The following is a 25,224-nucleotide window of genomic DNA, read 5'->3' on the forward strand; positions in this document are numbered from 1 at the left end:
ATGGTTGTCGGAATGCCAGTGAATATGGCCGGAAGCTCCGGCTACCTTGAGATGCATCCTGAACGCAAAATCTCCATGTTCCAAAACCCATACATTCTTGGAACCACATTTGCCGCGGGCATTGGTGGTCTCCTCTTTGGCTATGACACCGGTGTCATTTCCGGTGCGCTTCTATACATAAAAGAGGATTTTGATATGGTCAAGAAAAGCAACTTCATTCAGGAATTAATCGTAGGAATGGCGTTGTTGGGTGCAATCTTCGGCGCTGCCATTGGAGGTGTTATAAACGATGCTTTGGGGCGTAAAATAGCCACTATTACCGCAGACATTAACTTCATTGCTGGTTCTCTTATAATGGCTGCTGCCCCAAATCCATATGTTATAATAGCGGGTAGGTTGCTTGTTGGTTTTGGTGTGGGTATGGCATCTGTAACTGCTCCCGTTTATATCGCGGAAGCATCTCCCACGGAAATTAGAGGTGGATTGGTGAGTGCAAATAATCTTATGATTACTGGAGGACAGTTTCTTTCATTTGTTGTGAATTATGGTTTGACAAGAGTTCCCGGTACATGGCGATGGATGCTTGGTATTGCTAGCACACCTGCTGTTGTTCAACTTATTCTCATGACTATTCTCCCTGAATCACCAAGATGGCTTTACATGAAGAGTAGGAAAGAAGAAGCAACCCGTGTTCTTTCCAAGATATACGAGTCTCCTCGATTGGAAGATGAGATTCAACTTTTGGAAGATAGTTTGGAGAAAGAACGTAAAAGTATGACTAAAGTTCAGTACAGTGATGTTTTCAAGCAAAAGGAAATTAGAATGGCGTTTATTTGTGGTGCTGGACTTCAAGCTTTCCAACAATTTGCTGGAATTAGCATTGTTATGTATTACAGTCCTACCATTATTCAGATGGCTGGATTCAAATCAAACCAAGCGGCTCTTTTCCTTTCCCTTATTGTATCTGGCATGAATGCTGCAGGATCTGTTCTTGGAATTTACCTTATTGACCAATTGGGTAGGAAAAAGCTTGCTCTTGGTAGTTTAGCTGGTGTTATTGGAGCATTGATAGTTCTGTCGGTATCATGCTATATTATAGGACACGGAAATACAAATAAACTATATGGTGGACTTGCTGTTTTTGGTTTGGCTTTGTATATTGCTTTCTTTGCACCTGGAATGGGACCTGTACCTTGGACTGTCAACTCTGAGATTTATCCTGAAGAGTATAGAGGTATGTGTGGTGGTATGTCTGCAACTGTTAACTGGGTTTGCAGTGTCATTATGTCTACCAGCTTCCTTTCTGTTGTCGATGCTATTGGGCTTGGTCAGAGTTTCATGGTTCTATTGGGTGTGTCTATTGTTGCTCTTGGTTTTATAATATTCTACATGCCAGAGACCAAAGGATTGACGTTCGAAGAAGTCAATTTATTATGGAAGGAGAGAGCCCATGGGAAGAACTACAACAAAGAAAGTCATGCGGAGGAAGCAAGTGAATGAATGAATGTTTAAGTCTTCTATATCCTTCTTCATATATATGCAACATAAATGTATTTATGTATGAAATGGATCATTCACTAAGCTCACTAGAGACTGATCGATCCATGCTCCAAGTCTTTCATATTTTTCTATTAAGCTTGGATATTACCTGGATTGAATTTTGTTACGAATGAATAAATACATTTATATGTTTGCAGACTTCAACTTTTGTGTCATATTTACTTGGATTGACTCTAAATTATTACTAAATGCCAAGAAATGGTTAAATCAATAACTTCCAAATCTCCTTTAAACTTTGTTTTGTATCCGAAAAGTAAATGCATGACTACAACAACATTCAAATGATAATGTAATAAAAGTAATTAAACTGTTATCAAATAATTATCAAAATAACTGTTAGAACATCCATATGCACTTGCTCTGCCTAAAACTTGACTTAATGGTTTTAATTAACAATTAACCAATAGATATCAACCTATCCATCCACTAACTATTCAACCGTGAATCTTAAAAACCAATGAAATTGCCTTCAATATATTTTGTTTTTTTTTTATTAGAATAAAAGATGTAAAGACCTCGAGAAAGCTATCATATTCAAACTATAAAAGAAAAAAAGGAACCCAACTCATTGACACTTGTTGTATTGTATCCCTTAAAATTATATATAACAAGTCAAATCATGGAAACTTTGACATCCCCGCAGCTATTAGCTTTCTCTTATGTATGCATTCATGGTCTGACCACAATATGCATCGTGTCAAAGAAATATATGTGATAAAAAGAACGAAGAAAAAAATAAAAGATAGAAGAGAATAGTAAAGATTATATGTAATTATAGGTAAGAATAGTTTATCTTTGGTGTTTTTTTTTTATCTTTCTTATCCTTTAAAATTATGTACCATATAGCGTAATTATTGCTTACTCTTACTCTGTTATAGCGTACTGTTGGTTAAAAATATCCGCCAACATTTGAGCTACATTTATTGTTCAAATATCTTTGATGTCAAGCTCACATCCATTCATTCTTAGGGGTAAGAATTTACTGCTGTAATAAAGTCACACCGTTACACACAGTAGTAGATCTGAGCCGTCCATTTCAAATAGGACGCTCATATTGAATCTTTACAAAATCAGTACAAAACAATCTCAACCCTTAATTATAAATCGGACGGTCTTGATGAAAGACTGTGTTATCACTACGGGATTTTTGACAACATGAAATTCAATTCGCATTCTTAAGTTACACACTTCTTTCCACTACACCTAACTAATTTTATTTTCTCCACTTCTTTAAACTTGTGTCAAAGATTAATAATGATGGTAGTTTAGTATAAAATCATAATTTATCATTATCATCATTATTTCTTTAACTTGTGTAGTTGTGTTAAATAGTGAGTATAATGTTAGCGCCAAAAACAAGATGGCAGTTAGAATGAAACATGCATGGACATGCAGCAACACACGATGGATCAAATCCGAGGAACAACTATTGTCGGCGCTTGAATCATGCGACGGAATCAAACAATTCAACCAAGTACACACTCAAATCATCGTCCACGGTCTCTTTCAACACTCTCTTGTCGCAAGTAGAGCCATTAAGAAACTCTGTTCTCATCCACGCACCACCCCACGCGCCACTCTCCTCTTCGACCATCTTCACCACCCTGATGCTTTTCTCTGCAACACCATCATACGATCCTATCTACGCAGTTCTAATTTCTCCGCCGCTTTCAGTTTCTACTACTACAAAATGATTGCAAGGTGGGTCCCACCGAATCACTACACTTTCCCTCTCATTCTCAAGCTCTGTACCGATAATGGGTGCCGACGAGAAGGCGAAAAGGGTCATGCTCGGGTTATGAAATTCGGGTTTGAGTCTGATTTGTTTGTTCGAAACTCGTTGATCCGAATGTACTCTGTTTTTGGGAGAATTGATGATGCAAGGTTGCTGTTTGATGCGAGTTATGTATTGGATTTGGTGAGTTATAGTACGATGATTGATGGGTACGTGAAGAATGGTGAAATTGGTGTTGCGCGGAAACTGTTTGATGAAATGTCGGTGAGAGATGTTTTTAGTTGGAATTGCATGATTGCTGGATATGTGGCTGTTGGTGATTTGGAAGCTGCAAATGAACTGTTTGAAATAATGCCTGATAGAGATGTTGTGTCTTGGAACTGCATGATTGATGGGTGTGTGAGAGTTGGGAATGTTTCTCTTGCTCTTGAGTTTTTTAATCGAATGGGTGGGGTTATTAGGAATGTGGTTTCGTGGAATTCGTTGTTGGCATTGCACGTGCGGGTGAAGAATTTTGGGGAGTGTTTGAGGATGTTTGAGAGGATGATGGAAAGTGGTGAAGCTTTGCCTAATGAGGCTACTTTGGTGAGTGTTCTCACTGCTTGTGCAAATTTAGGGAAGCTTAGTTTGGGTTTGTGGGTTCATTCTTATATTAAAAGTAACAATATTAAACTGGATGTCTTGCTTGAAACTTGTCTTCTTACAATGTATGCAAAATGTGGGGCTATGGATTTGGCAGGAGATGTTTTTGTTGAGATGCCGGTGAAAAGCATTGTGTCGTGGAATTCTATGATCATGGGGTATGGTTTGCATGGAAATGGGGACAAAGCTCTTGAAATGTTCGCAGAGATGGAGAAGGCGGGTCAGAAACCAAATGTCACTACTTTTGTTTGTGTTTTGTCTGCTTGTACGCATGCCGGAATGGTCATGGAGGGTTGGTGGTACTTTGATCTCATGCGTCGTGTTTACAAGATAGAACCGAAGGTTGAACACTATGGCTGCATGGTTGACCTCCTTGCTCGAGCCGGTTTAGTTAAGAATTCAGAAGAGCTTATAGAAAAGGTTTCTGTGAAAGGTGGATCAGCTTTGTGGGGTGCTGTCCTTTCTGGTTGTAGGACTCACTTGGACTCGGAGCTTGGGGAGAATATAGCTAAGAGACTTGTTGAGTTGGAGCCACTGGATATTGGTCCTTATATATTGCTGTCAGATATATATGCTGCTCAAGGGAGATGGGATGATGTTGAACATGTGAGGTTGATGATGAAAGAAAAGGGGTTACAAAAAGAACCAGCATCCAGCTTGGTTCATCTTGAAGATTTCAAATCTAAATGAACTCTAAAGGAAAATATAGTAAACTCAATGTTGGATGAATCAGGAGCACTGATGAAAATGTCCATTGGAGATTCAATTGAGACAAAATGTCATACCTCGATAAATGCTAGATTCTCTATATTGCAGGTTGTTGGTAAAGAAGCAGAATGCATGTTAAGGAGTGAGATATTGAGGTGGTAATTATGGATACGGGGGAAAATATGCCAGGATAAAGACTGCCACTGATAAATGGTCGGTTGCAGATTAATGGAGATGCAATGCTGATGAATTTGTGAGGATGTGAAGAAACAAAAAGATCTAGTTGATTGTGGAGTCCAGATTTGTTCTCCCAAAGATTTTGGTTCCAGATTTACTTATGAATTGTTTGAAGAAGCACGACTTGCTCAATGTCTTGCATACATAAGCATCTAACATCAAATCAATCAGTGATAATTCCTTTTATCAACTTTGTTTCTCAGGTGACAATTCTTGGAACACAAGACTGTCGAATCTTACAGGGCATAAATCAATTTGAATTTCAGGGAAAGCGAGTAGCTGGTAATAAGTATTGAGAAATCCAGTTAATGCTATTTTTTTTTATATATATGATATCAGATTTCAGACCCTACGACACAACCATACCTTGGTAAAATAATATCAGATAACTACATATATATTCACATCTGTGCTGTATCTCTATATTCAAATGTTCATAATTTAAAAATTTCTTTTATCATATTAACAGCTTTGTAAAAGTTAATTTGTTGTACACTTACACATGTAACGACGAATAAAACTTTAGGCCTTTCATCAATATCTTCATAGTATTTATTTATATGCATATATATAGCTTCTCTTTGCTTGCAGTGGTATAATGGCGTCTTTCTTTAATACCAAGTGACAACTTTCAGCATTTGATATTGTTCCACTATTATGTCTGTTGTCTAAATTGTGATCAATGATATAATAAGTTCAGGCAGTGGCTTAATTATTTCCTAAAGCCACCTGGGAAACCTAGTTATATTTGTTTGTATATGATTGAAATTGAAAAGAGTATTTGTGATCAATGGTATGATAAATTCAGTGGACTTATTTATTGATAGAAAATGGTACCAACAATATATAATTGAATAAATGAACTTATATTGAATTGACATGATAACATAAATGTTACAAAAGACTACAGGTTGTCCAAGAGCCTGCCGTCTCCCATAACCACCAAACTAAAACAACTAACCCAATACCCAAATTTCTATTTCCCGACTTTATTTAAATAGACACACCATGTGAAGTTACGACAGACCGACGGAAACAGTTACAGTCTTACAGACATAAACATTCAGAAATCTAGGCAGTTACAGATCTATCAGATTAGGCCAGCATTAATCTTAATTAGAGGCCTGTTACTAACATTTATTTCTTTCATAACAGGGCAATAATATTAGCATATAAATAAACAATTTCTTTGGTGCTTCTCTACTGGTCTACTTGTACTCCTGAGTCATATGTTTCTCCAGCCTTCCAGTCTTCTGGTATGTTATTAACTGGAACGATCCATGTATCGTCTCCATCTTCAGTACTAAACAACATCCTTAAAGACAAAGGTCCACTTGGCGGAGATGTAGTAGTCCAGACAGCGCCATGATCCCGATCCAGTAATTTGCAGACAAAATTCTGAGTCTGCACTCAGCAAACGAGGTAAGTCATTACAATACTTTTTACCAAGCCAACAAATCCTTTCTTAGTTTTCTCTATTTATTTTGTGCACTTGTTTCTTTAAGAATGTTGTTTCAGTTGAATGAAGAGTTAAACATTTAAAGGTGTCTTTTCACATGTGGTGATGTGATGTCTCTTCTAAAGTTAAATATTTGGCCAAATATAATCATTTTCAATATGGGAAATTGATTATATGATCTTAAATACTCAAATTTTCACCACGTTCTTCTTCACCAAATTATCTGTTTGAAAATTTTAGTTTATTCTGCTTAAAGATTTGACAAAAATTATAACATATCACAGGATAAGGAAGTGGATAATACCTCACAGAGCTGCACAGCAGTTATGTCTCTCCTTCCTTGTTGAAACCATAAGACAAAAGCCAAGTAATGAGGGTTGCTGCTGCTTTCATCGATCTTAATTGTAATGTTTTTATTTGGGTAGTTACATGAAACACTGCAGATAACGAGGAGAGGCCTTGATTAAGTTTACATATAACAAAAACAGAGAAAATTGGTGCATGAAAAAACAATACAACATACTGCTATAATGCTCCACCATAGTAAGATCTAGGGAAGAGTTAAACTCATTGCAGATGTATTATCGGCAATCTTTTCTTACATTTACAAGTGCCCAATTCTACGACTCAAATTTGTGACTTTTTAATCATGCGATAATAGCTATTGCATCAAGTCTCTCCTTCACAGAAAAAGTTGATGCATGCATGAAATTGTAAGGAAGAATATCTTACCGTCTGTATTCAATATCAGCTACACCAAGAGCTAATAGAGAAGCAGCTGCATCCTTGTTCTGAGCCATCCTACTAAAGGCTCGTTGGCTAAGAATGAAATCAGTATTATCACCTGAGCCTTGATCAGTTAAAACTATAGTGACACCGTCGCCTGAGCAATAAACACTGTTGGTACACCTCACCTGGCAAAGGATAATAAGAAATATCACTTTCGAAGCTAGAATGCATAATGTTAAGTTGCAGACTGTTTTTTATGTTACATTTGTGAATGTCAAAGGACCAACCGACAGAACTAGTGAAAAATGTTGTTTCTGTGTGAAATATGTATAGGCGTCTTATCACCTGGTAACAAGCGCCACAGCCAACTCCATCTCGATAAAGACTAGATGCAGCCGATACATCTCCGCCATTAATGGTAGCACCAAAGGACCCAAATCCACATGCACCAGCTGCAATGAATTCAAAAGGAGCATATATATATGAGAGAACATTTTTACAAATATCACTTCATGTTTGCATTTTTGTTATCCTGTTATTAGTTTTCTTACCATCCGTGCCTTTTTCGTCAGAGTTTGGGTAAAATGATGCACGAGATTGAACAAAGCAATCGCTGCATGAAGTATCTGCCATAGTTTGCATGAAAAGAAAGGTGGTAAGGACAACAGTACACAAAAGAGAGAGTGCCATGTAGGACAGAATGGATAAAGCAGACAGAATTCAGGATGGTAAAGAGAGCTTGTGATGCATGAAGGGAAGTGGATTTCTCCTATTTATAGAGAATCTGGTCAATGTTACCAACTTTGACATTCCAAAGATGAAAATAAAAACTATTCACATTTGAATAATTGTAACTTTGATACCATTGTTTTTGGACTACTTGATTAGTCTACATTTGACATTGAATCCCACGTTCTGCCCTCAAAATTTGTACAACTCTCTCTTTTAGATATGTTTTATTCTGTTTATATGCAAATGATATTTCCACAACATTTCTTGTACATAGATTTAATTCTGAGTTAGACCCACACAAATGGATATATATATGGTCCCCATTCACCAAATTTAGTCAGCCTGGCCATTCCAATTATTTATGTTTTAGTCAGAAATATCATTCTCTTGTTCTATTTTTTTACAAGGTTGAAAGATAAACTCATTTTCATTTCTCAATATCATGCCTTTATCTCTATGACGCACAAGTGAGATAAGTCTTGTATCATGCACAAGTTAGTTTCCACCACCGGATAAATAAATCTCGCTATTTGATTGAACGAGATATGATGAGACTTATTTATCGATTCAATGGTGAAAAACACACATACACGGTACAAGACTATTTTACTTGTGCACATTAGATAAAACTTATTTTTATTATGTATTTCAAACATAAAGTGAATATGAAGTATATAGTAAATAGTCTAGTCTTTTAATATCATTAGCCAACATACACATGCAAAGACATTTAATTATCAGAGCCATTTGACCTTTGCTAACCTAACAGGTTGGTTAAATCAAATTTTGAGTTGTACTTAATTGAAAATATAAAGTAAGAACATGGCTTGGAACACAAGAAATTAGTAGAGTTAGGCCCTTAAGCACTTTGATGATCCTATCTATGTTGGGCATATTTTTAGAGTTCCCACTTGGTCAAATATCACATAAGGACCTTGTTCTCTATGTTTTTGTGGTGGTAGATAGGTGCTTATGAAATGTCTATCTAATATCTAATTTAGATAATGTGTTTTTCATAGTGCATTACACTAGGTCACAAATTTAAATCCCAAATATAACGAGAAAATGACCTTATTCCTTAGGATATTCCTCTCCATATAGCAAATTTGCTATGCCATTTCAAGGTAATGTCATACATCGTGGGATTTCTTATCATTATAGGGATTTTAGACGCTCAAAATGATATGAGTTGGGACACCGAAGAAGTATTAACCAAATCTTTCTCTCCCTAGCAAATTAATCAATGAGATGTGTTTATTAAAATATAAATTAGAAAAATACTGACAAGAATCTTTAGGACATTGATTAAGAACACAAACATATAAATATTTTTGACATTGGTAAGTAATGTATTCAATTTTATTTTTGACAAATGTATTCAATTTTTTAGAAATTTAAAAGTTGTTATTTTCAATACAAAACTTTTACTTTTTGGCTAGGAAAATGCTTTAGCATGACCCTATATAAGTTAGTGATTTTAGAAGCCAACATTTCTTTGAATTCATTGTAACAACCACCTAGTGGTGGCTGCCATACCAAGTTTATAGTAGTATTAACTGTACCAAAGAAGAGATATTCTTAACAAAGGTTGACAAAGACTGCCATGAAGGATGAATTGAACCACCTCAGCTATGACGTGGAAACCATTTAGGGACTCTGCTAGAGTCTGGACCCGGCGTGCCAATTTGTAATCAATTCTTATCGTTTGAGGCAACCCCAGCAATTTCATTTTCTACACCAAGTTGATGCGTAAGATATTTGTTCCCTGATTAAAGAATAAACAAAACTTAGTAGTAAATTAGCAATGTAAGACAATCCTAGTCCTAGCAATATAAATCGGCAAATTTTCCACTTTTCCATATTTATATGTAAATCGGCATATTGATTTTTTTGGATGGTATGAATGTGGATACTCTAAGGGTCTGTTTGGTTCAGGATATTTAGAAAAGAGGGTAGGAAATATTTTAAATTTTGTGTTTGTTTCAAACCTCCACAGCATGAACGATCTTTCTTATTGTGATCGACGGTTCATGCGGACTATTCTGTCATATATAAATTAATTTGAATATTATTTTTAATACGATGTAAATTTTATGTGTCGAATCGGGGCTCTGCCCCCCTTTATGTACCAAAAAAAAAAATTATGGGTCGAATCTACCTAAGGTAAAACAAATTTACTTGAAAACTCGACAACCGATAAGTTGATCAGTTTTCCTTTTGGGCATTTGATGAAACAGTAAAAAAACCAAGATTTTCCAATATGCATTTTTCACGTTGGCCGTTAATAAGCATGAAAAATCAATTAACATAACAGTCACGGCCAATAGTCTCAAGCTCAGCTACATAGCCTACATTATATCACAGTCATTTTTATCCTCCCAAAATTTTCTTCGTATTCATCTCATCCAGACCAACAAACTGCATCAATCTCATCTCTTGCAGACTTATACAACTCTAGTCTCTTGGCACATTGCTGTCTCCTTTCCAACAACACAGAATCTTCATCTAGCAACCGCGTGAGTTGCATTGCCTAAAAAATAAACAGCAAAAATTAGTCTGAGAATGCATTTTGATATGTATTATACCTCTTTTTTGCCGAGTAGTGCGTAAAAGTGATCTAGCAAAGATCGCTTTGTTTCCCTAACTTGACAATGAACAACAGCCTTTGGAATGGTATTCCTCAATGTTGCAGATGAATGAAAATGCATTTTGATATGTATTATACCTCTTTTTTGCCGAGTAGTGCGTAAAAGTGATCTAGCAAAGATCGCTTTGCTTCCCTAACTTGACAATGAACAACAGCCTTTGGAATGGTATTCCTCAATGTTTCAGATACCATCCCAACATAAGATAAAACGTTTGAACCAATCCTTTGGAAGTGTCCCTCAGCAGAGGCGGGAGCTTGATTCCCTCCCTTGTCGACGACTTCTAGTGGTAGTTTACGGAAGAAATCAACGGTGATATAAGAAGATTCCATTTCCACTAGTCTTAATGTTGTCTTCTTGCCATCTTCACGGAATCTCTCTAACGCCTCGTTAGCTGCTACTGCTATTTCAGATCGAAGAGTTGGAAAGCGCTTCAATTCCTGCAACCATTGTCAAAACTCACTAACAAGGCCAAAATCACATTTCATTTCATTTCTTATAGAGACTATTCCAATTCAAACCTCTGTTTCGGCAATTGACTTTCTCACAAGTTCCTTCAAGATAAAATGAACCTATGCCACAGATAGCATATATAGGAATTAATAAACATCTCAATAGCATAAAACAAGATCAATCATCATGAAGAAAATGAAGACAGAATCAGTGAACTATTTAAAGCATAAATGACTCCCTTACAGCATCTACAGAAGCTTGCGCGGGACCTTTGAAATAATTGAGTGAGCTCTCTAGGAGGCGTCGATAACCTTGCTCGGGAGCGATCAGATGAGGTTGGTATCCATCTGCCTCAGAAATAACATTTTTCACATTTTGCAACGATAAATGACGGTCTAGTGGAATCTTTCTCAATGCAGCAGGAAGCTGGTAATCGAAAACTATGTAAATTTTGTCACCACCTGGTCGCCTAGGAGAGTAACAAACAACACAATAAAACTAGAAATGTCAAGGCTTTGTCCCTCTCACAAGTATTTAAAAAAAAGTTGTATTTTCAAGAGTTTCTTAAAGAATCAAGTATCAACTTGTGCCCCAATTTAAACAAACTAAAACTAATAATCTCTACATTTAAGACCAAAAATAAAATTTCTTACCCTCCATCTAAATGCTCCTTAAACACCCGATCAAAAGCACGGCATAATTCTAGAATAGTGTACAGTTGGGCCTGACAAAAGCAGAAGTTTGATAAATAAATATCCTAATAAGAATTATTTTAACTTCTTATATAGATAGCAGATAGCACAAAATACTCCTCACCCCAGCATCTATAGAAACTGGTCTACCAAGGTGACACAACTCTGCTTCAAGGTCATTAATGCTTCTATTAATGAAAGATGCAATCCCTGGAATCCGAGCTCTTATCACAGACTCTAAATGCTGGAACCAAATGAGTTTTATAAGTAACCAAATAAATATGGAAAGTTACAAGAAAAGAATAGCCAAAAAACCTGTCCATCCAACACTATCAATAATACAGGGACAGGTAGAAACCTTTGAGAGAAGCCTTGCTAGATATTCCGAGCCCATTTTGCTGGCCAAGTGTGCGTAATCGGGATTGGTGGCAAAAAATTCACGCTCTCTTTTCCGAGCTGCAATCATATCTACATTCCTATTAATATCTTCCTGAGAACGGTTTACAATTCCCACCCAAGGAATACGAAGTCGATATGCTCTTCCCTCAAGGACCTACAGCACGACAGAATGGGAACATTAGCTACTCCAATATGCCAAAGTCATTGAGTACCCGTGTTGATTAACATTTGTGGAAAATCCACATTAAATTTCATCATGGAGCCAATCAGCCAAATATATAAATAATATTGGGAGTTTACTGCTCAGTGCACCAGAAATGCTAAGATTCTTACATCCAAAGCATTTGTGCCTTTGTCCATCAAATCAATCTTTGTCAACACACCAAATGTTCGTTCACCTAAGTGGAAAATATTTTGAATGAATAGTCAAGAAATAACACAATAGTATTATAAGAAAATAAATACAGACTGCTTGTATAGTTCAAACATATTTGTAAGCAAAAAGCAGCAAGCGTACCTGCGGGGTCAACTTGTCTGGAAACTTTGATGGCATCAGATGTCGCTACATCTTGATTTGCTGGAGTGATGGCCAAAATTAAGCAATTAGGCTGCATTTCAAAGAAAACGAATCATCAATGGATAAATAAACGGATTAAAAGTGCAGTCCTACGTGCAAACTTCAAAATTCAAATTATTATTATTTTGACACAGGTTCAATAGCATTATATCAGAAAGGAAAAGGTTGAAAATCTGCACATTTAGAATTCAGAATATGACCAACTGTTTCCTGTCATCACTCACTAGTACTAGGGAAGTGATTCAAATAAAGATAGTGAATTTATTATATCATCCTCCAATATTATTTCTTCAACGCAGGGCTAGCAACTACTTTCGAAGACCATCAGATAGAAAATAAATGCAATATAAGAAAAATGAAAGACATTTAAGTAGAAAGCTATATGATAAAAGGATAAACGTGTATTATTTATTTTTCTACTCTGTTTTGATTTTCATGAAAAGGAAACCAAAGTTGTATAGGCTATAGACTCTAGTATTTGTGTCAAATTGTCAACTACCATCATCATTTTTGTTTAAGCTTCAAAAACTTGCAAACAATCCTCTCCAACCTTGCTCTGATCTCACTTCTTGGATCGTATCTAGCTTCAAAATTAGCAGGTAAATCCCTAGGAGTGTAATTTTATTTCCCCAAGGTTTTTAGAGCCAAAGATAGTTTTTAAGGAGCTGCATCATTACAGATTTACGGGCTTCATAGATTGGGATATTATGCTCATGAATCCCAGGGTAAAGCTGAATAAATAAAGCCAACAAAACTGTCATGACAAAATGTTTATTGTGTAACTTACATTACATGTATTACTGTTTTTTTAAAAAATTGATGAAAGTAAAAAATAAGGGTTAGAGATCAACTCCAGCCATACAATAATAAACACAAATCAACAGATTTTCAATCATAACAAAACAAATCAACAGATTTTTCCAAAAATGAACACAGGAAATTCTGTTTTGTAGCATGTAGATAAAAGTACGTCTGTCAAGTTTTATTTACCTTATCAACATATGAGTGGATCAAGCTTTCAATGTCTTGAACAATACTTTCGGGCTGACCCTCTGACAATGTTAAAAAAAATTATTAACTTAAAAAAATAGGAAAAAAGAAATTGATAATGTGATATACAAGATTATTTGTGAAAAGATAATGAAAAGAAAGTGTACCTACAGCGACCTTTGTCAAACCAGGCAGATCTACCAGTGTTAAATTGACAACTAACAACAGAAAATAATAACAACAACAACATTAATCAGATGAGTATCACAAAACAAAATAGAAATTCCAGTTACACAATCCACATACAGACTGAAACCATTACCACAGGCAAAGGGCAGATCACACATATGCAATAATATTAGAGGATGTTCAACTCCCTTAAAACATCAGAATGGGTCAAATTTCTTATGACTTAGACAGATATGAGTGCTTGAATAACTTAACAAAGCATAATGCAATTTAAATAGAAACAGTGTACAAGTGGAAAAACAGAATCACCCATAAACCCACAATTGATAAGCAAGGCACTCAGCATGTAACTAAAAATAAAAAATACAACATCGAATACAGCAATAAAATAGCACAAATAGTTAAAGGCGGTTAATGTTATCAAGTTTTCGGGGTATGGAGAAATGGCAAGGACTGATTACATATTATTTCCAACCAACAAATATCTATGGAAATATCTCTGACAACAATAACAGGAGCCAGTTTGTAATCGTTACAAAAAAGAACATAAAAACCAAGGGATGCATGGAACTTGAATGAAATGTAAAATATAAGCTCTTTACCATTTGGTGAGTAGATGCTGAGATGAATAGGAACAGGAGATATCTGATTTGATTTCCCAGTCATTCTATTAGTTTCATCTTCAATTTCCTTTCGAACCATAGCTACAAAAGATAATTAGAAGTCAAACAAGTTGAAAATAGTTTTCCAAAATATATATATCCTCAATTCCTCATCAATTGCTGTGGAAAATTCCAAAGAAATAGTGGATGTAATAAGAAAATATTTTCACCAGTGCCGATTTGCACAACAATTACCAAAGAAAACAAAGAAATAACACTAGCTAGCAGCTAATACCAGTCAAGACAACCTAAGAAACGAGTCCACTTCAGTCAAAGTTGTACAAAATATCCTACACTGTCAAAAAAGGAAACATGATTTCCCATGTCATCACAATACTCCTAAAAAACATTTGGGGCAAGATTTAAATTTTTAAATTACCAGACAACACAATGGGAAATGTTGAATGCCCAATAGAGGCTAACTGGCTAAGACACTGAGTTTAAGTTAAGCATGCAGACACTAACAATACCATGCAATGCAGAAAAATAATTAATTCTTGTGAGAATGACATAATGGTAAATCAAATTACACACTTTGAAAGCTCTACTTTTCTTAAAAAATAAAAAAGAAATGCATGCAGGAGCAGGACATGTAATGTGGACTGCTGTCAAACTACACTAATTTCCACAATCTTCCAATGGATATCCGAAATCAAACATGCATTACATAAAAAAACACATACAGAAATTAGTAAACCGTTTCTTTGGCAAATGCAGAAACTCTGCATGCTCTTGTAAACCTTCCTCTATTCTGTGCAGTTGCAGTACCAAAGGCCTCCGCGTCACAATCCCTAAACATCACTTAAAATGTAAGACATAAAAAACATAACCAAACACAAGAAATTGCAATTTGCATAAATTTCACCACTTTTTTTTTTCTCGATCTGATTATTCAAAACATCATTCAAATTCAATATATATTTTTATTCTACCAATTTCACAGCACACAAAAAAAAAAATCAATAATTAAAAAAAAAAATTCCATAAATATTTTCATTTCCATAAATATTTCCATTTCCATTTTTTTATAAGCAATGTCACTTGTTAATATTATGTTAGTTTTTTCTCCTTTGCCAGAACTTGAACTCTGGACCTCCTGCTCCTTAACTCTTTCTCAATTCTCACCAACAAAACTCCTTTGATAGAAGGTGTGTCAGGACACCGACACATGTGATTATATTCAATTCATTCATTCTCCCAAATTATAACCGGTGTCGACGTATCAGTGTCAGGTGTCGTCTCTGTGTGTCAGGCTTCATGAATATTCAAAATTAAAAAATAAAAATAAATCAACCGATGACGGTAATGTACCTGATCCACGGGGAAGAAAATCACGTCCGACGATACTCTCTAACACCGATGATTTTCCAGAACTCTGCATTATTTATAAAAATGATAAACAAAAACAGCAAAATGTGAAAACAGCGCAGAACTAGTACTAGTAAAATTGGCGAATCTCGAATTTGAAAGAGAACCGAACCGAACCTGACCGCCGACGACGGCGACGGAGGGAAGAGACTCCCAAAGAGAGCGAGAAGTTTGGTCGGCGCCGTGGTCGCCGAGGAGCGTGCATGCTCGTTGAATTCGGTTAATGAGTGAGATCAATAAGTCCATTGTAGCCATTGGTTCACGTTGTGGTTCGGATTTTGGTTTGGATTCAGGTTCGGAAGAGGTTTTGAAAGTGTGGATGAAGAAGAGTAGTAAAGGAAGGAAGAGAATGAGAAGAGGAGAAGCTATTTTTTTTTTTTTTGTTACTTCTTTCTGCGTGTGTTGTGTTTTTTTCAGTTACGTTATTACGTTTTTTTTTTTTTGGTGAGGATTTTGAAATTGGTTTTGTTGTGTTTGAGAGAACGGAGAAAGAGGGGCACGTAAGTGAGTGAGAGTATGGTGGACTTCAGGAGCTGAACTGCTTTTCAGTTTCGAATGAGTCAAATCTTTATTTATTATTATTAAGTGAAAGTATTTACTTCCTTTTTTTACTCAAGGTTCCAATTTTTATTGTCCTCATAAACATTGATAATGAACTTGTCTAAATCTTTTAAATAGATAGTTAAATGTTTGATTTTTTATTTCTACTTATAAAAAATTTAGTTGAAAGATATCACAAATTGTCCGACAAAGATTAGTCATCGTTAACTATGGTATCGTATCCATAAAATTAACATCATCATTTTTTTTTGTTACGGATCATTCATTCGTTCTTTTGATTCAATGGCTATTAGTTCTTTAATTTTTTTTTATAAAGACCTTTAAATTATTATTATATTATTATTAAGGATTTAATGTATTTGTTATCTTCTTATTTTAATTAAGGAAAATGTTTGTTGTTGGTTTATATATCAAAGACACAAATAATAGTATTTACTTATGTGTTATTTGTCAATTGTCATGTTAAATAAAAATGATATATGTGTTGGATATGGATACTATTACATCTATGTTTATATATCCAATAACTAGTGATAGTTGAAATAACAATTTATTTCATCTTCGGAACCCTTTAAATCTACGTACCCTCTAAGTATCTGTTGTGAATTTTATCCACAAATATGTGCATAGGTAGAAATTTATTGTCATCTCTAGTTGTCGCAACAAATATTTTTACAAAATAAGATGGCGATATGTGATTGGTTGCTTATTATATTCACTCATTTATTTTATAATTTCTATCTTGTTTCAATGTTATTTTTTTTAGCCTTATAAAAAAAGCATCGATAGTTTAAAAATTTATATTTGATTAATCCATTTTTAAAAGATCCTAAACTTTTTAAGAGATTTTATAATGTCATAAATACCGATACAAAGAACTATTCTAAAGTTTAAAAGTTACACATGATTTGACTTAAAGTTTGAATAAAAAATGTTGACCCATTTTTTTTATATTTTTTACAATATTGAGTAAAAAAATTGAAGAAACTATTGTTTAAAGAAAATTTAAAAAAAAATAAAAAAGCAAGACAAGATATGTTGTTATATTTACCGTTATGCTGTTGATTTTTAACGCTTTGAAATCTTTTGAACCTGCTTCTGGCGGGATTCTATATCTCACTAAACTTAGTCATGTGTGGTCCATGCACCATGCTCTGTCACCTCAATTTGGCTCATCTCTGTCTTTTTTTTTTGGGTAAATGATCATTTACCCCTGTAAAATAAGTAAATTTTCGTTTACCCCTCTATGCAGATTTTTTTTCTGTTTACCCCCTGCAAAAAATAGATTCACTCATTTTGCCCCCCGTGTGTACAGCAGGACATGTGAATGTGCAAATCTGCTGACATGGCTTGTACACGTGGAAAAAATAATTAATATTTATTTTTTAAATTTCACGTCAGATAATATATTTTTTTTAAAAAAAAAATTCCTACAAAATAAAAAAATGGATTTTCTTTTTTTTTTCCCAAAAAAATCCTACAAATAAATTTTTTTTCCTACAAAGTTTTTTAAAACATTTTCTGCAAAAAAAGTAATTTTTTTCCTACAAAGAATTTTAAAAAATTTCCAACAAAAAAAAAATGAATTTTCTTATTTTGCTCCCAAAATAAATATTTACTCCAAAATAAAGTTTATTTTCAAAATAAAAATTTTAAAGATTTATTTTCAAATCTTTTTGAATTAAAAAAACATTAAACAAAACATTATTTTTTTGTTAATCTCTTTGAATTAAAAAAAATAGAAAAAGAAGTTTTATTCGTATTTACCTCTTATACCAAAATCATTTGTCCTAGAACTAGAAAAATAGAAGGAAGCAGAAGACAATAACGAAGTAGAAGACGATTCCGGTGATTGAAGAAGAAGACGATGAATTTGATCACGACGGTGGAAGCAAACCGGCGAAGATTCTGTTTTTTTTAAATCAAAAAGATTTGAAAATAATTTTTTAATATCTTTATTTTGAAAATAAACTTTATTTGGGAGAAAAATATGAAAATTCGTTTTTTTATTTTAGGAAAAAAATAATAATTTTGTACGAAAAAAACTATTTGTAGGAATTTTTTAAAATTTTGTAGGGAAAAAAAATTTATTTGTAGGATTTTCTTTTTATTTTGGAAAAAAATTCGTTTTATTAATTTTGTAGGAAAAAAAATTAAAAATTTTTTTTTGAAAAAAATATTATCTGACGTGGAAGTTAAAAATAAATATAAATGTTTTTTTCCACGTGTACAAGCCACGTCAGCAAATTTGCACAATCACATGTCCTGCTGTACACACAGGGGGCAAAATGAATGAATCTATTTTTTGCAGGGGGGTAAACAGAAAAAAAATCTGCATAGGGGGGTAAACGAAAATTTGCTTATTTTGCAGGGGGGTAAATGATCATTTACCCTTTTTTTTTTTTGTAGTAACTCAATCTTAGACTAGATACAATGGTTTTCAACACCAAAAAATATTCAACACCCACTTTTTCACTCCACATCATTTTCTCTTTCTTCCACCTAATCATTCAACACACATTCAACTTTTACCCTCTCCAATGGTTTTTATATTCAACACCATACCCCACCACTTTCTCTACCCCACCACTTTCTATTTCATATTCTTATTTAAATTTTAATTTTTGTTTTTATGATTAAATAACATTATAATTATCGATTAAAATTAAATTAAAATAATACACTTAACAAAATTTATTTAAATATTTTTTTTTATTTTCTTAATTTAAAATGCAATACATCACACAAATAACGTAATTAGTAATACAATTTTTGTGAATTGTTGGGATTTTGAGAATTGTTGGGATAATTAGAAGAATTGTTGGGATCCATTTCACTAAAAAAAAGATTAAAACTTCAAAAGAAAGACTAATTAGAAAGTTAATAATAGATTAAGATAGTGAAAAATTTGGTTTTTTTTTTCTGTGTCCAAATGAAATGAAAAAAAATCACGAATTTTGGTATAAAAATTAAAAATTAAAAAATTAATTTTCAATGAAATAATTGAGTTCAAAGTTTTGATAAGATAAAAATCGAAGCAACCAATCACAATCTGCCACTTGTCCCATTCATCCTTCTCTCTCCGCGTGATTCAATGGCAATTCTCACCTGTCGGCGTGTGTGATGCACGCGCTACGCTGGACCAACCGCAAGCCTGCACGTGTCCCTCCTGCGTCAGATTTTTTCAGGCTTCAACATGTTGAACTTGTTCAACATCTCTTTCTTCCACATAGGTTTCAACAAGGCACATGCAATGGTTTAAACACTTGTTTTGCTGTTGAATCTCATATTCAACACCCCATTGTATGTAGTCTTAGGAGTTGCGAGAATAATAAACTATACAAAATATTTATTATAATAATATATGAAATTAATCATTTTATTTTAGTTTTTTTCAAGTGATTTAATGGTTGAATTCATACATCTTAAATGTGGAAAAATGAAATTCAAACTCAAATTTCTGCAAATCAAGCTTCTGTACTTACAAAACAAAGATTTTATTTATATGCTAGTAAATGTTTTTGAAAGAAGAACAAAAATATATACAAAAATTGGGAGACATAAACTTAATCCAATGAATCCACCATAAAAGTGTAGGAAAGATATAAGAAGGTATTAGGTTAAAAAAATTGTGATCGAAATATAAATTGATGCTCTAACTAGAGTATGAACAAACAAAATTTGCTTGGTACTTAACAAAATTTATCTTAAAGTTTGAATAATTGGTAAAAAGTATATTATACAATCACTCAAGATATTGCCAAATTCAATTAGTGACTGAATTGGAAAAAAAATAAAAGAAAAAATTCAAGTGTTACAAATAAATATGACAAAACACTTTAAAATAAGTTTGCCGGTTTTTTGTGTGTTCACGTCACATGATTCAAAGTTTTACCATTCTTATTTTTGGTCTATGATATCATATGCAAAATCATTTGCCTATGAATGTAGTGAAAGCAAGCTAATACCAAATCCACAGCAATATATGATAAGTTGTTGTTCTTTGTGTCCTCTGTCTTTGACATCAGTATGATGCTCTTACCCTAGTAATTCTCTATTCAAAGGCAGCTTGTCATAATATACAAAGGTGTTTTCTAAAAGAAAAAATTCAAAGCTGTAATTGGACAAAAAAAATATATACAATTCTCAAATCTGAAGCAGCAACATAACCATTGTCCTAGCTTTTGTCTCAAACTCAATTCCAAACCAAATTACTATAGCTTCATAAAAATTTGGTCTATTTCCATCAGCAAATTTCTACCTCACCCCTTGAAACTTCAGGATGATGAGCTTTATTTGCTTTGCCTTTTTTGTCATCGATATAATGTTGATAAATATAGGAAAGAAATCCCCATATTGCTAACATCAATGCTATAAACTTTACTCCATTGATCTTGTCATGGAAGAAAATAACAGCAAGGATAGGAACTACAGGCAGTACCACTGTACCTATTACATTTGAGAACAATGAAGATACATTTAAAACTAACCCTATCATACCAATGGAAGATATTTGCCAAGTCACAGCAATCCAAAACAAAGTCATTATATATGACATTTTTCCCTTTTCATATTCCTTCATCTCCTTATTCAAACTTTTCCATTCTCCACTTACAAACAACCCAACAACACAAACACAAGTAGCGACAAAAGAAGGGTAAAATTGCATGTTCAAGATAGCAGAAAAGGTTTCGCTTTTTATAACTTTGTCAAAAGAAAGCTGCACAAGGGAAAGATATAAAGAAAATGTAGCAGATGCACCAAGAGTGCAGAGGAATCCAAGTATTTGTTTATGCCTAGGAAGATCCGTTGAGCCGTCAGAATCGGAATTGACTGCGAGCAGCGAAGCTGACATCGTAAGGAGGACTACAGAATTGAATATGAATGCTGTGAACTTTTGGGAATTTAGGAAGTAAGAAAATACTGCATTGAAGGCTAATTGTGTTGCACATAGTAAAGAATAAGTGGAAAGTGAAAGATATAGAAGTCCATAGGAATACATCAAATTGTCCCCTGCTAAAAGCAAGCCAAAAAATATGTAAAGGGGAACAAGGGTGGAAAATTTTGGTTTGGTTTTTTTGGAGGAATCATTGATGTTTATGTTAGTAGATTTGGCATGTGGTGTGAAGTTAAAAAAAAGTGGAAGTAGTATAGGGAATCCAGCAGATTGAACAAATGTTGCCATCCATTTACTATTACCACCTTTGTCGTAGTATAGTCTTCCCAAAAGAGTGGCTGCAGATTGACCTACCAAAAGAAATACTATGTAGAGAGATACACGAATCCACCATTTGTAATCTCTGAATCTTTGATGTTGAGGGTGCTCTTTTACTTCCTCTGAGAAATTCACAACAAGAAATTGGGATTATAATTATGATTTGTATGTTTATATGATTTGTTAGAACAACAATCCAGTTCAAAAGAGTAAAGAAACAATGAATACACAATATTTGGTAACGAAGTTCAGTCAAATTTTCTACATCTCGATTCTCGACTGCTATGCATTGCGGTCGCAGTTCTTTTGTATTATCATTAAAATATTAGTGTTTCCAGATCTTTACATACTACAGTCCACAGATTACACCATTACCACTAAACTATAAGTCATACTCAACATGATTTATGTCCTATATAGATAAACAACTTAATTTGCAATTTAGATAGCACAAGACTCCATCCTTACCAAAATATAAGTCGCTTTGAGAAAGAAAAAAATGTAACAAATTATAAGTCGCTTTACAATACAAATGAAGCATTTAATGATATTTTTCCTATTATATCCTTAACTATCTATTACTCTGTCTTCTTTCAATTCTTCAATTTATGTTTCTCATTAATGAAGAACAATTTTGTAAACTAACTCATAATTTCTCTTTTCCATACAACATTGATTACATTTCTTAATTTGTGTAATACGGTCAAAACGACTTATATTTTTCTACAGATGGAGTATAAGTTATTTTCATAAGCTATCTTGGAAAACTTATCAAAATAAGTTGAAAACAACTTATGAAACAGTGTATGGAGAAAATTCGGTTGGGAGGGGAGAACCCACCTTGTGTGCCCTACAGGTTCCCCGACGGAGATTAATCATCGCTAACGGCGGTGGAAACTTCATACCAATATCATGGTAACCAAAAAAAAAACAACTTACGAAACAGTCTCAGAAGTGCTTTTTGCCAATAGAACTAATTCAAACTTGGCATAGACTTAGAATTCAGCTGAATTAAATCCTAACTCCTTAGCTTTATGTGTATGACATTAAATTGAATCAGACACTACCTAACTTTCTATAATTAAAATGGTAACTTGTTTTAGACATTTCAGCAACCACCTTATGTGCATGATGAGCATAGTGATTGTTTTGCATGTAAATGAAATAAAGGAATCAAAGAGAATTATGTTCCTGACCTGTAGTAGTAGTAGTAGTAGTAGCAGTAGTTTGTGGATGCAGATCCTGAACTATCTCCATTAAAAAAAGTGTAAAACTAAAAGGTATGAAATGAAACTAGATGATAACATTATCAGTTTATACAAAGTATCATGTGCAGCCAAATTTGAAATATGTATTGTAGACTAGACAATAGAAGGCAAATGAAACACGACAAAGTAAAAAGTTTGACTATGTTGTGTTGTGATTGAATTCATCGTTGCAGATAATTTTGGAGTCGTAGTATGAGTGAAATTCATAAGCAAGCAAGTTTGATCAGCTAAAAAATAAGGACCGGACTGACTGGACAATAAGGTAAGGGGTGCAGTTGCACCCCATGAGATGGATGTGATAGGAAGAGATATATAGAAATAATAAAATGAGGTGTTGAATGAATGTAAGAGAAAAATATCATAGTTATAAATTTTAGACAAGTTACAACTTTAATCTCCGATAAGTGTCAAAAGTAGTAAAAGTTTATTAATTTATTTTGCAAGTAATTCATAATAAATTCTCCATTATGATGTAAATAGTTGTTTTATTAGTAAAATGATCAATTTTTGTCTATTATAGTCTATTATACACAATCCCAACCATTTTTGTAGGTTTGCACACCAAGAGATGAATTTTGAGACAAAGAAGACATTTTGGAATTTTAGGCGCTCGCTAAGCGACCAAGCGCGAGAGACAGCGAGACAAAACAGAAAGTTTTTGGGTTCCAAGCGACTGGTAGCGAGAGGAAGCGAGCATGAGCAAAAACTAGCGGTTAGTGGCCACGTGTTAGCAAACCCGCATGTGAAGCTAGGCATGCTCGCTAAGCGAAACCTTCCTCGCTCAGCGAGCGTGTAATTTCAGATACACTATAAATAGCCATCAAATGCAGAAAAACAGGGATTATTCACTTTTTACATAACAGATAGAAACTTCAAACTTAGGTTTTCTAAAGAGACTTTGAAGGTGGATTCATCCGGTCTTGAAACATCACGTGTGATGTTCATTCACTTGTTTTCTCTTCATCTTTGTAAGCTCACCATGACTATGGGTGGCTAATTTCTCTTGTTGTTGGGATTAGATGCAGCTCATTTATGAGTATGTATTGATCTTAATCACGTTATATATGTTTTAGATTATTTATCAATATTAGTGTTATTGATGATAGTCAATTATAAGCTATTTTTAGTACCATTTTAGGGTAGTTTTAGTAACAATTGAAGACCAAAAGCAAGCAAACACCTAGAAAAGTGAAGATACTTTGCCAAGAAGCAAGAAAAGTGGGAAAAAAACATCAAAAAAGGGCAAAAATGTCAAAAATAGTGTGAGTCATCGTACCCACGATGAAATCCAGCATGGCACGATGAAGGCGATTGAAGAAAAACAGAAAATCTTGAGTAAATCTTCATCGTACCACGATATGACCCATCGTGGCCACGATGAGACGAATTTGAACAGTATCGTGGTCACGATGGATACGATGGAACATAGAAAAAGCCCAAAACCAGCTGAAAAACTATAAATAGAGTCGTTCTCCTTCACAATTATTCATTCATAAATATTGAGAGCTATTCAATATTCAAGTAGAGTTACGAGAACTATAAGGAGGAGGCAAAGAGGGCTAAAGAACTCTAAGGCCAACAATGTTATTTTCTTTTATTGTCTTTGTAATTTATTTTTCTAGGTTAGGTCGAGTAGATGAACTCCGTTATGAATGCATGAGACATGTAATTACGGTTCGAAAAAATTTATGCTAGATTGTTATTCAGTTATTGCCATATTTATCTTGTTTTAATTCTTCGTTCTTAATCTTGATCACATTAGAATGAACCCATAAGTAATTAGCTGATCTCGTGACAACAGACTAATAAGCTCGAAAATAAAGACAAATCAACCGACCTATATGAAACCATTAAATTCAGTATCTACGGAAGGGGGTAGGATTAAGAATCACACTTAGCTAAATTATGCATGTTTAGGGTTAGGAATCACGTGACAACTTGTTAAACATTGAACTTGGTAAGTGTAAGAACGTCTTTTTAAAGGTTGAACCATTAGAGGTGAGGATATTATACAAACATGGGTGAAACCTACCAAGCGGTTGACTAAGCTCTATTCACATTGCAATAGAAATAAGAGATGGTAACTCTAAACTTATTTTAATAGAAATTAATCCGACAGACTATAACTAATAGTGAAGAAAAGTACAACGCCGATTACCGAGCAGGAGTAAGGGAGGGATTCGAAACACTTAACCACCTCGTGTGTCTACTCGCACACCCTTTTATTTTAATTGCCTTTTATTTACTTTTATTAGTCAAACTCTATCAAAACCAACAAAGTGAATGCAAAACACCTATATTTTCTAAATTCTTAAGCGGAACTAGTAATTTTGGCACAATTTCTGTGGAGAACGATAACTTATCACTCTATTACTTGGTAGGATTCTGTGCGCTTGCAGAACC

The 25,224-nt window shown here is 34.0% G+C and overlaps 5 protein-coding genes across 7 annotated transcripts; 2 read left to right on the forward strand and 3 right to left on the reverse strand.

The window, feature by feature from the left end:
* Window positions 1-1,500, forward strand: LOC123923938 (inositol transporter 1-like). The gene has a single exon (XM_045976681.1). The coding sequence runs from the start codon at window positions 1-3 to the stop codon at window positions 1,498-1,500; it is 1,500 nt and encodes a 499-aa protein (XP_045832637.1).
* Window positions 1,501-2,765: 1,265 nt separating this feature from the next.
* Window positions 2,766-6,240, forward strand: LOC123923939 (pentatricopeptide repeat-containing protein At3g29230-like). Its single transcript, XM_045976682.1, has one exon. The coding sequence runs from the start codon at window positions 2,921-2,923 to the stop codon at window positions 4,625-4,627; it is 1,707 nt and encodes a 568-aa protein (XP_045832638.1). The 5' UTR covers window positions 2,766-2,920; the 3' UTR covers window positions 4,628-6,240.
* LOC123923940 (expansin-like B1) lies at window positions 5,730-7,892 on the reverse strand. The gene is made up of 5 exons (XM_045976683.1): window positions 7,622-7,892; window positions 7,416-7,522; window positions 7,074-7,255; window positions 6,646-6,778; window positions 5,730-6,286 (listed from the first exon to the last, which is right to left on the reverse strand). The coding sequence occupies exons 1-5, from the start codon at window positions 7,758-7,760 to the stop codon at window positions 6,083-6,085; spliced, it is 765 nt and encodes a 254-aa protein (XP_045832639.1). The 5' UTR covers window positions 7,761-7,892; the 3' UTR covers window positions 5,730-6,082.
* A 2,068-nt stretch (window positions 7,893-9,960) lies between these two features.
* Window positions 9,961-16,307, reverse strand: LOC123923941 (phragmoplastin DRP1E-like). Its single transcript, XM_045976684.1, has 15 exons — window positions 15,895-16,307; window positions 15,721-15,784; window positions 15,093-15,200; window positions 14,350-14,451; window positions 13,726-13,776; window positions 13,559-13,620; window positions 12,509-12,599; window positions 12,325-12,389; window positions 11,951-12,145; window positions 11,717-11,836; window positions 11,554-11,624; window positions 11,144-11,369; window positions 10,969-11,019; window positions 10,528-10,887; window positions 9,961-10,332 (listed from the first exon to the last, which is right to left on the reverse strand). The coding sequence occupies exons 1-15, from the start codon at window positions 16,030-16,032 to the stop codon at window positions 10,204-10,206; spliced, it is 1,833 nt and encodes a 610-aa protein (XP_045832640.1). The 5' UTR covers window positions 16,033-16,307; the 3' UTR covers window positions 9,961-10,203.
* Window positions 16,308-20,300: 3,993 nt separating this feature from the next.
* Window positions 20,301-23,157, reverse strand: LOC123923942 (probable purine permease 11). 3 transcript variants are annotated; one of them, XM_045976685.1, is made up of 2 exons: window positions 22,750-23,157; window positions 20,301-21,675 (listed from the first exon to the last, which is right to left on the reverse strand). In XM_045976685.1, exons 1-2 carry the CDS (start codon window positions 22,808-22,810, stop codon window positions 20,585-20,587), a joined length of 1,152 nt encoding a protein of 383 aa, XP_045832641.1. In that variant the 5' UTR covers window positions 22,811-23,157; the 3' UTR covers window positions 20,301-20,584. The 3 variants fall into 3 exon arrangements, with proteins under 3 accessions (XP_045832641.1, XP_045832642.1, XP_045832643.1); XM_045976686.1 differs by having other exon boundaries at window positions 20,301-21,678; window positions 22,756-23,054; XM_045976687.1 differs by lacking the exon at window positions 22,750-23,157 and adding an exon at window positions 22,394-22,743.
* Between the last annotated feature and the right edge of the window lie 2,067 nt (window positions 23,158-25,224).

Source organism: Trifolium pratense, linkage group LG4 (assembly GCF_020283565.1).
Source record: "Trifolium pratense cultivar HEN17-A07 linkage group LG4, ARS_RC_1.1, whole genome shotgun sequence".
In the NCBI taxonomy this organism is placed as follows: domain Eukaryota; kingdom Viridiplantae; phylum Streptophyta; class Magnoliopsida; order Fabales; family Fabaceae; genus Trifolium; species Trifolium pratense.